General features: G+C 37.7%; 3 protein-coding genes, 1 long non-coding RNA gene and 1 other non-coding gene across 7 annotated transcripts; 3 read left to right on the top strand and 2 right to left on the bottom strand.

Moving 5' to 3' along the window:
• Positions 1–1,216: 1,216 nt before the first annotated feature.
• Positions 1,217–1,487, top strand: AT1G08697. The gene has a single exon (NR_139478.1). It is a non-coding gene; the product is annotated as an other RNA (long non-coding RNA).
• AT1G08687 lies at positions 1,263–2,149 on the top strand. Its single transcript, NR_143415.1, has 2 exons — positions 1,263–1,480; positions 1,798–2,149. It is a non-coding gene; the product is annotated as an uncharacterized misc_RNA (transcript).
• A 402-nt stretch (positions 2,150–2,551) lies between these two features.
• On the bottom strand, positions 2,552–6,008 carry AT1G64530 (Plant regulator RWP-RK family protein). 2 transcript variants are annotated; one of them, NM_001334166.1, is made up of 7 exons: positions 5,602–5,991; positions 5,272–5,438; positions 4,879–5,173; positions 4,740–4,787; positions 3,699–4,611; positions 3,303–3,623; positions 2,554–3,208 (listed from the first exon to the last, which is right to left on the bottom strand). In NM_001334166.1, exons 2-7 carry the CDS (start codon positions 5,283–5,285, stop codon positions 2,739–2,741), a joined length of 2,061 nt encoding a protein of 686 aa, NP_001323413.1. In that variant the 5' UTR covers positions 5,286–5,438; positions 5,602–5,991; the 3' UTR covers positions 2,554–2,738. The 2 variants fall into 2 exon arrangements, with proteins under 2 accessions (NP_176634.1, NP_001323413.1); NM_105128.5 differs by having other exon boundaries at positions 2,552–3,208; positions 4,879–5,438; positions 5,602–6,008.
• A 1,165-nt stretch (positions 6,009–7,173) lies between these two features.
• On the bottom strand, positions 7,174–9,366 carry RPN12a (regulatory particle non-ATPase 12A). The gene is made up of 6 exons (NM_105127.4): positions 9,072–9,366; positions 8,693–8,771; positions 8,296–8,398; positions 7,952–8,215; positions 7,745–7,856; positions 7,174–7,655 (listed from the first exon to the last, which is right to left on the bottom strand). Exons 1-6 carry the CDS (start codon positions 9,174–9,176, stop codon positions 7,515–7,517), a joined length of 804 nt encoding a protein of 267 aa, NP_176633.1. The 5' UTR covers positions 9,177–9,366; the 3' UTR covers positions 7,174–7,514.
• On the top strand, positions 9,331–10,835 carry AT1G64510 (Translation elongation factor EF1B/ribosomal protein S6 family protein). 2 transcript variants are annotated; one of them, NM_001334165.1, is made up of 2 exons: positions 9,331–9,810; positions 10,400–10,832. In NM_001334165.1, the coding sequence occupies exons 1-2, from the start codon at positions 9,358–9,360 to the stop codon at positions 10,640–10,642; spliced, it is 696 nt and encodes a 231-aa protein (NP_001322828.1). In that variant the 5' UTR covers positions 9,331–9,357; the 3' UTR covers positions 10,643–10,832. The 2 variants fall into 2 exon arrangements, with proteins under 2 accessions (NP_001322828.1, NP_176632.1); NM_105126.4 differs by having other exon boundaries at positions 9,375–9,810; positions 10,400–10,835.
• The last annotated feature ends 74 nt before the right edge of the window (positions 10,836–10,909 follow it).

The following is a 10,909-nucleotide window of genomic DNA, read 5'->3' as shown; positions in this document are numbered from 1 at the left end:
TGAGTCTTTACTTTTCTGAAGACTCGTCATAGAGAAGATTAAAATTTACAAGGACTGAAGGTTAAAGTAATCACGATGATGATCCATTTCCAAGGAGAGTCTGATTCTGAAATGCTTCTCATCTTTGCTTTCGACACTTTGAACATTCCTTGAAGTAGACAATTCAGAGTCTCATTTTTCTTCAAATCTTCATGTATGCAGTTTTCTCTGAGCCAGTAGTACTTGATCCATAAAGACAAGATAAGAAGCCAAGTGACAGAGGAATGGTCTTCTTAACCATTAATTACTTATCTTTCAACAAATGCCTATGAATGAAGGACACAATTAAGCTATGTCTTTAAGAGAAGCATTAAAGGGAATTTTGAGCAAAAACAGTGAAGATATATAAACTTATGATTTTTATCTCATCAACTTACTCCAGATTTGGGAACATAAGAAGAAGGGCACCAAGACCAGAGAAAAGAAATTTTGAGTGGCATGGAGATAGAAGACCTTCTTATTTCTAAAGCCCAATAGAATAAATTGTATGGCCATATAACCCATTCATTGTTGCCCATCATAATCCTCATTTTTGTTTGATAAGATCGAATCATTTTTAGAAAAAAATCAGTGATAGTATTTTGCTTTAAGAAATTTGTAGAATATGTGATGAGTGCTTGTGGGTACATAAAGATTAAAGAAAAAAAGACGAATGAATTAGGCTTTATGGGTTTGGTAAAGGTTTTGAAAGAGATATAAACAAAGAGGCGAGATATGAATCAATCACTCAACTTTTTATTAGGAATATATCAAATTATACGGTGCTCTTCTCCATTATCACGGCCACTACCCTAACCAGCCTCCCCCATGTACCATTCAGTCCATTTATATTTATTTCCTATTAAAGTTTGATCTATGTGGTGATATCATGGTTCCAATAGGTAATGATTAAATTAGCAATAAAGATAAAAGACTTTTATGTTGAAATCAAGTAAAGGTCCATGTCAAATAGTACCAATATAAACAAGCAAAATGTATATTGTACTTTCGTATATATTTGTTAAATTATGAGCAAACTAAAGCAAATTGAGACATGATGAATTGAGGAGAATAAAGAGGATCCATAGTGCACCTAGTTGACTTTGATAATTCATTTGTTGAAAAAACTATTATCTTATTTTATGTGACTAATTATAATATTCCTAGAAATTTACAATTATAATTATCCATAGCTTTTCATTGTGTTTCCAAAATGAATAACAAACCTTTTATCACAATGTCATCTCCACCTCTTGCTTCTATATAACTCATCTCATATGTCTCTATAAAATCCCACTAAATTTTATGTCTTGCTAATCTTAAGTTTTTTAAGGAAAAACAAAAAACAAATATGAGCTATAATACAAAGTTAGTAGTTCTCATTTTTCTTCTTTTCACTATCACCTCCACTGATGTATCAAACGCCACCCCTCGTCATTTTGTGAATCTCAGGTCGGAGAAGGTAAAATTTCTTTCCTTTCCGTTTTATAATATACAATATACTCAACTTTTGTATCTTATATCATGATATCATGATTCGCGTACCACAGTTCATAAGTTGATCATATGTATAGAAACTTAGTTTGAGATAAACATTAATAGATTATAAAAAATGGTTACTTAATGGCGTGTTAACGTTGTGTTGCTGTGTGAGATAAAGTAAACACCAATCTTTACCCTACTTTCCATGCCAATTTTCAACACTTTATGATAGTGATTAGAAAGTTTTAACATCGGTTTATTAACTTTTTGAATAAAAAAAAGGGTATTGTTTTTAAGGAGGATGTCAAAATAAAGGAGAGAGAGCTTGTGGAGTTTCATCTAGACTATGCAAGAACAGGAGCCAATCAAGATCATGAACCAGGGAAAGGAAGACCATAAAAGTTAACTTAAACCAATTCAAAAAATAATCCATAAACGTATATATACTATTTTTACCAATATGCTTTTTGTACGTGGAAAAAATCATGCATACATATATGATGTAATGGACCAAGCTTTTGGGAAATATTAAAGTTTTTTTTTTTTGTGCAAAAGGGAAATATTAAAGTTATAAAAGAAAAAGATATGTATGCATGCATATAAATTAAGGTTTTATCATGTGAGATATTGATTTTAAGTCATTGACATTTAAGTGTCATAAAAATAGTAGCGTGATGATGACGGTACACGGGAAGGACGTAATTGTACATGCCTTTGTTTAGGACATCCTTTGTGAGAATGTCCACTGCTGCTAGCCCCACTTGGAACAATACCACTAAAATGAACGGCATTGAATTTGTCATACATGCCATTTCTTTGCTTCTTCCACCAATGAGAAAATATACTAACACAATTACACAACTAATAAGAAACTTTTAGCCCAAAAGCTCACGAAATAAGAAGGGAAAGCAGCGAGTAGGTTTGGGAGTTCAAAACCTCCATAAAGTTGGCCATTCCCCTAAATTACTCAAAACTGGTCACTTGTATAAATTTGGTCACTTATGTTAATTTTGAAATCAATTCAATCCAAGTAATAGGCTAAGTCACATAGGTAAATAATAACAATTATATATCATTATTCCAATCAACATCTATTGATGTGGAGAAGTGTGCTTTTATACATCTTATAAAAAAATAGAACACTAAAACCTTCTTCTAAAGAAGACATGTTTCCAGAGAAAAATAAGAAACAAAACTCTCAGATCCATACAAGAAAGTTGTATACAAGTGAAGCATTGTCACAAGCACATCATAGTTTCCTCTGAGCTTTCGCATGAGCTCCCAAAGTTAAAAGTCACGTCATGTACTGAGAGCCTCAGTGTGTTCGCTTTTGCTGCAGACGTGTCGAGGCATTCGCTGAGGTCAGCATCGCATGAGACGGAGACCCATTCTCTATCGTCGTCTAGATACTTGAGCTCAAAGGCTGCCGTTTCGAGCTTCAGCCTTTTGGCCACTTGCTGCTTAAGTTCCGTAATGCTTACCGACTCTGGTGAGATCTTGAACCTGATGATGTCTTCTCTGTACGTTGCCTTTATACTCACGAGCTTATGTTGGAGAATTGTTGGAGAAGCTGTATCTTGGCAGGTTAAGTGTGCCCAAAAATTTGTCATGTTTTTAGAGCTACTATCCGAATCGTCCAAGGCCACTTGTCTGGATGGTTCTTGGTTGTGTGTAGGAAGCCGAAAACGCGTCTCGCAAATAGGATTCACTGTGAAACACGAGACAGATGAGATCAATGGTGATGGATATTGAGATTTGGCAATATGCAGAAATGATGATGATGATAAAAGGCTTTACTTTACCTTTGCAAGAAGCACGCGATGTTGATGAACCTGCACTGTCTTCTGCATCTCTGTTTTCGATTTTGACATCTTGGAGATTACTTAGGGGAGATGTAGAAGTTGGAGGGCAGTTCTTTGCTAATTGGATATCGATTGGAGGGATTTGGTGAGGCCAAGGGCGAGGAGAGAGGGACGTCAAGTTGAGTGATCCATCAGCACCTTGAACCGAGTCTATAACATGTTTAAGTCGTGTGAGAGATCGGTTCACCTTGTTGATTTTTCGAGATGGCCACCGTGAGATCCCGTGTTGTCGGCAAATGCGTTTCATTGTTGTTGGGCAAACTGGAAAAAAGTAGCACAAAATTTTTAGAGTTTGTTATCAACAATTACAATTAGTACACAGAGTTAAGAACATACCTCCGAGGCTCTTTGCTGCATCTTTTAGACTACCAGCAAAATATTGTTGAAGCACTTCTAGACTGATCGTTTTCTCTGTTTTCCCACGCTTCCTTTCTGATTTTTTCACTGTTTTGGCCTCTGGTATAGGATCAAGCGTTTGGAACCTCTCAACCCCATCATCAACTTCATTATTCTCCATAAAGTCAGAGTTTAAGCTCACCTTCTGTTCGGGTGCGTTGAGCTCAAGGTAATCCTTAGAGATTTGTGCTGGATGATGTATCCTGATTGGTTCAAGTTTCGAGTAAACCATTCCGTCCTCCGAAGCTTCCACGACTTCAAGAGACATGTTGTTTTCACAGAGTTCAGTTTCAGAGACAACCTTGAGACTCGAATAGTGCTGCTTCATTGTCTGAAGCAGAGAACCCAATAGACAATCTTGCTCACTCTTGTCTGTGATGGCTGGAGGAAGAAAGAATTCAAGAACGTACTCATCATCCCCTGTATATGTGCTCTTTAAGCAGACCGCGAAACAGCTCGTCAACTTGAACATCCGTGCATAGTGTACTAATGGGTAGTCGGTTTTGCAGAACCGAGTAACATCTCTACAGAAGCATAGATTTCCAGACTGAAACGCCCTCCCAGCAACACCTTGTCCCTTCTGCAGATGGTGTTCAGCACAGGCGTCTCGGAAACCCCAAACATGAGCATCAACAACATAAACCGCTAAATCACTAGTAGACATACAGACTTTCCCCATACAGCTTCCATCGAAGCTCGAACAGCTTTTCTTAAAACCACCTCCAAAGGCTAGAACACTGCGATGCCTGCAAGGGACCCATGTCTGGGCTAAAGGCAGTTTGTAGGTCTCGCACACCACTGTCAGTATCTCCAAAATCTCAGCTAACGCATTTTGGCGACCCTCGTTGCAGATCTGGTATAGGAGAAGTCAAAAAGAAATGGAGTCAAAACGAGAAGGAACAGCACTAAATGAACTCAAGACAGTTCTTGAAAGTTTCTGAAAGAATACTCGAGATTTTTGACATTGGACTCGCAGATAACCTGAGTAGTCTCGTGGTTCAATATTTCCGAAGTTTTCAGATTCACGGCCTGCAACACAAGAGAAAACAACAATGTCACGGGAAGATCAAAGGAAACTGATAAAGAACCCTAAAAAAAGAAGGAGAAAACAAGGGCAAACCTCAAGCGCTTTACAAACTTTTTCAACCTCAGGAGCATAGTTAATCTTCGGAGAAGTCATAATAAGCTCGACAACTCCTACACAGAGTTGCCTGGATGGTTCAAAAACAGGCAAAGCCAAAGTTCCCTGAACATTATAGTGCAAGGCGTGACCAAGCCTTGAAAACTCTTTGCTGGAGTAATACTGCACATTAGGAGTCCACTCAGGTAACTTTTTCCTGAAAACGCGACCAGGAAGCCCGAGCTCTCCGTCCCGTTCACCATCAAGGGAAAACATATACGTCAATGAAACCATCCTGTATTGATTAAGGCCATTACTATTGGGACCAAGAACAAATGGCTGTCCTGAAGTTGTAAGAACATATCGACCACGGTTTTTGACAGGCGCCCAAACCTGAGCAAGAACATGTTGTTGTCCAGTAGATTCCTTGAAGTATCTAAGCGCTTGAGTCATCTTGGCTTTGATGGCACAGTAACTATCTGGATTCTCCAAAGGCATTATACCCCATGACGGAGAAGGAACCTGATTATTCTCCTTGGTCGTGGTTTCAGATTCAGAACCTGCATTTCATTTGATTCTATAAATTCCAGATCTAAATTCTACTAATCCGTGAAGTTCCAATAAGATTCCAATGAAGGAGAATATTACTATCCAGAGATTGAAGCATATTCACTACATTATCTGAATTGGATTCTAGAATCTAAACTTTGCATGAAGACTTACTAGCGAGTAAGACGGAATAATCGGTGAAGCGAGTGGGAGCTACTGCGGCGGAGTAAAGCTCGCCGCCGACATCTCCAGAAGTTTCGGAGAAGGACCAGAGAGGAGAGAAAGGTTGTTCGGAGGAAGAGAAAATGACAGGAGACTTGAAATTTGAAGCAAAAGTGATCTGATCTAACGGCCAAGAACCGCTGAGATCCAAGTCGTCAAGTTCCATCAACAGCAGCAGCAAAGACGTAAGACGAGACAAAAACTCGTCAGAGTAAGTGTTAATATCTCCGGAAGTTTCGCCGGAGCTCCTTTTGAAGCAAAAAAAAACTCTTCTGATTCAGCTTCTTCAACAGAAAGAGAGAGAGAAGAAATAAGAGGAGAAGACAAGTTGTAATATTATTTAAATTGGGATTTAAATCTTTTTGAGATAAAATAATTTGATTTTGTTGAAGACATTTGATTCCACGCTGTACCATTTTACCCCAACCACTAGAATATCTCCCATTTCATGCAAATTCTTTATTCTTTGTATTATTTTCTTTAATATTTTTATGAGACAAAAGGCATCGAAATTTTGTTTTTCTATTAATACTAACAAACTTGAATATTAGAACATTGGCCAAAAAAAAAAACTGTATTGATATTGATTGACCATCTCTAGAATATTGGCTTTGACAAAATTCGATATACATAAAACATAAAGGTGTGAATAAATACTATTAGACTATTTGAATAATCGTTTTTAAATGCTGTGATACGATTCTATTTTATTCCAAATGCATTGTTTCTGCCAGAGGCGAATATATGGTAAAGGTTTGTTTTTATCACATTTCAAAAAACGAATTGATTATGTTATATAGAGTAGATCTTTAGACGTTTCTTACACGTCCACCACCATGAACAAAGTTGTCATAGCATATTTTATGCGCCTAAAAGCTTTAAAAAATATTAAATTAAGACGTAATTAGGCACTAAGTGCGTGTTGTGGGTGAGTAGAATAACAACGACTACTATAATTTATTCAATAATAATGATGTTCTTAGCAAATAATTATGATAAACAATGCAATAATTGACGACAATGAAAAAAACGAATCTCGCTTTGGGAGATGAATAAAAAAGCGAGGACATCTAATCGTGATTATTCTTACTCAGCCATTTTCAACTACTTACCCAAAGTGGATCCTTACTTAAGCCCTTTTGCAATACATAAAATTTTTATTAACAGTAACTTGTTTTCCTAGTGGGGACATCTAATCGTGATTATTCTTTCTTTTAATGTTATAATAACTTCCCTAATTTGTTATTTAGCTGTTAATCAATATTTTAACCCCAAGGAGAAGAAATGCTTGCAACGTAAATCCCCACTTGTTTCAAGTTGATGAGTGTTTGGCAATTGACAATTGTGTGTCCCTTGTTCTGTAATGACAATCCTTCCTTCCTTCTTCCATATTTGGACTAGGTTGTTCATCAAAGGAAGGAAGGCCCCGGCTACACTACGTTAGAGGCTCTCCAAATCTGTCCTTTTCATCCACAACTAAACCAAACCCAAATTCAAATAACCAAACTGAACTAAAACATTCCACCGCAAACCAAACCGAAATTGAGTATCCCGGACCACGGTAACTCTGAATTCCAAACTATACCTAGTTTTGAACACCCCTAGAATTATGGACATCATGTTCAAGCAAAGCATCAAAGTGAGGAGGACAGAGTCTCCAATTGAAAACGAGTGAACACTAAACAATAGAATATAACGTAAAAGGATATGGAAAAACAGATTGATATCACAACAAAGTCTCATTGACCCGGAGAAAATACTGAGTCGCTCAATATCGGTCATTACATGATAACAAAGTTTTCTGACCCAGAGATTTCCAGGAACATAACAGAAGAGAAGAGACAAGCAGTGAGAAAAGTCGAATCTTACACGATACGCTCCAGCTCTCTGGCGTAGCTTAGAGTCTGGTTGATGAGTTGCAGAGACGGAATCTCTTTGCACGGTGCAGTTTCTTTGGCTTTCTGGAAGACAACAAACCCTTCCTTCACTTCCCACTCAGGATGCTCCTATAAGATTTGATAAAACCTAAATCGCGTCAATGGTTCATGAAACTAAAAAAGATTCTAAACTTTGCACAAAATGTTTTTTCTCTTACATCTGTGACATAGGTTAAGAGTTCTTGATCAGAAGAGAACAACAACATCTGCCGGGCATCGCTGATAGAGACATAATCATAAGCTTTCTCGCTGCATCCAGCTATTTCATCTCTGTGAATTCAGTCATAACAATAAAAAGGTGAGATAACACGCGAGAAGACATAAGACTGAACTAATTCAGAGAAGGACAGACTCATTGATGCTACCTTATGGTCTTTGCCAAGAGATCCATGAAATAGACGTAAGTTGCATCAGGCGCGGTCTGTCTAGCACTCAACACACGGTTATAGGCACCCTCCATGAAGGATTGCTCAAGCTCTACTGCATGCTTGATGCAAGGATCCTCTAGTGTAGCTGATGAAAGTAATTCAAGCTCGGTGTGGAATTCAGCAATTCTATTTTGTACCAGCAGCCTCAGAAGGTTAAGACCCAGGATAAGATTCTCCTGTGGAGACTGAGGAATACGGTTCCTGGTGCAGAGGAAAAGAAGATATGTTAGACCAAAAGAAAATGAAAAAGATAATGTTCAGACAGTTGGTTCTTTCTTTACCTGGCATCCACATAGTAAGGTTTCAGCTGGAAGAAATCTCTCTCAAAAGCATCTTGATCCTCGGTTTTGACGCTTAGAACAACAGCATGCTCATAAATGTCCCCTAGAATACACCAATTGTCAAAGTTTTAGAAACGGATAATCAATAAGAACAAAAATTACCAATAACTCAATCCAAACCAATGCAGCATTCAACGATTAATGTATACATATAGGGATAGACAGACAAACTAAAGCAGTACAATCCCTCAGACACTCTTCAGTGGTATTTAAGTATAGTTAACAAATAACTCATGAGAATAGACAAATCCAAAACACTCCATGCAATTGAAAGCAAAACTCTAAACTTACTAGCAAATAGCTCATGTAAAACCAATAATGAAAAAGAGAAACTTACTTGCAATAGTCAATTCCTTGGCTGCATTAGGTGAATTCTCGAACAATGGAGGAAGACTTGTGAATTTGGTAAGAAGAACCTGAAGAACACAACAAAACCCCAGCGACATCAGAGACTCGCACCAGTAAATTGTAAATCTAAACCAATCCCAACAATCCCTTAAAGTAGAAAGTTAAAAATTTCATAGCACTTAGCTCTTCTAAAAGATCCTTAACACACTTATATGCTAAAAATTCTCACTTCAATAAATCAAAGCTCTCATAGATTTAAACTCTCGCGACATAACCCATCAATTTTCCCAAAGTTGGTTCAATAAGCAGATATGCAAAGAAGTGAATTGAAACAAATTAGGGTTCAAAGAAGAGAGAGAGATGTAGACCTTAAGCTGAGACAACAGATCGCTACAGGTATTGTAATCCTTCCTCGCAAACGCCGCCTTGAATCTCTCGAACTGCTGTGAAACTTCAGTTAGCTGCGGATCCATCGCTTCTATGGTTTTTTCTCTTCACCGGCGACGATTCTTTTCTTATAGATTTGATTGCTCCGAGAACTGGCTTGATCGCGAAGACAAATAATACAGATAGAAATAATTGTCTTTACAAAACGGGCCTTTAACAGGCCCAATAACCTAAAAAGGCCCATGGTGTACAATAGAATTCTGACTAATGTGTACCATCATCATCTCTTATCCAAATTTTACTCTCTCATCTCCTCTTTGCTTTCACAATCTCACAACAATGGCGTCTTCGCTGTGTGTATCAAATTCCACAATTTGCCCTCTGCCTAATGTATCTTCGCAGCCGCTGCTATCATTCTCCCACTCTCTCAGGCCATTCATTTCCAAGTCGAAACCTATGTGTGCCTCGATACAGAAGAGAGATGGCTCTCAATTTGTGGTGAAATCTCAGGCTCTTGACTTCTCTGGAACTTTCTTTGAAGGTGGATTCGGGTCGGATGATGACCCGACTTCTCCTTCCGGGTCGGGAGTCTCAACTGCCCTTGAAGACAAACCGGAACCTCAGTGCCCACCTGGGCTCAGGCAGTACGAAACAATGGCGGTTTTGAGACCAGACATGTCTGAAGATGAACGGCTTGGTCTTACCCAGAAATACGAAGAGGTAAGTAAAAGTCTCCAACTTTACCTGTTTTCTGTTTCATGTCAGAGGGAAATTTGATTATTTGAGAGAGAAAGAGATTTTAGGATTCAATTAGAAGTTGAGTAAGAGATCACTAAAAGTTGTATCTTGTGTCTGTTCTTACACGTTAATGACAAAGCAAGAGAAAATGGTTTCAATGTAGAGTTGTGTAACTTGCAGCTATCAATTGAATGTTTGTGACGACTCCTTGTTAAAATTGAAGTAAAGAGTTTAACTTTCTAAGAGCAAATCTCATCCTTCTGTGGGCTGTGAATTCTTTAAGTCTCAACCATTTGAAACAAGATAGGAGCCCTTAGTGCACTTCTTAGTTTTTTAGTCATGTTTTACCATAACATTTTAACTCAATTCTTGAAATGTCCTTTGATGCTCGAAACGAGCTAATACACAGTTATCATTTGTGGTTTACGCGTGGGTTCTTTTACGCTATATCACATGTTTAATCTAATGAGGAATTCTGAAATTTATGTTCGGAGTAGTGGAAGTTTTTAGTTGGTGCAGACTCTGAAAGATTCATTATGTTGCTGGGATTTCTTTTTGGTGTGTGTGGCAGTTGCTTGTGGCAGGAGGTGGAATGTATGTGGAAGTGTTTAACAGAGGAGTGATTCCGTTGGCTTACAGCATAAGAAAGAAGAACAAAGCTGGAGAAACCAACACTTACTTGGATGGAATCTACCTTCTCTTCACTTACTTCACCAAACCCGAATCAATAGTTCCACTCGAGACCGTTCTCACTGCCGACGATGACATTATCCGATCATCTTCCTTCAAGATAAAGAAGAGGAAGTACAACTGAAGACCATGAACATTGTGTATGTGAGAAAAATGTCAGATTCTTTTTTTGTTTCTTTGTAAGAACAAAAGTAAATCTATCTTTTTTGTATCTTTTTTTGTGCATTGCTCTGCTTTCTTATGTAACTGTGAGAAACTCTTAAAGCTAAGTTTGAGAAGCATACTTGTATGCATTTTCATTAAAAGATTTTAACTAACACTAACTTGCCATAGTTACTATAATGATGGAATTCATATTACTCTGTTTCATAGCACAAAATCCTCAACGGAT

Source organism: Arabidopsis thaliana, assembly GCF_000001735.4.
Source record: "Arabidopsis thaliana chromosome 1 sequence".
Lineage (NCBI taxonomy): Eukaryota > Viridiplantae > Streptophyta > Magnoliopsida > Brassicales > Brassicaceae > Arabidopsis > Arabidopsis thaliana.
Note: the sequence above shows the minus strand (reverse complement) of the source record. Positions and strands in the feature narration are given on the sequence as shown.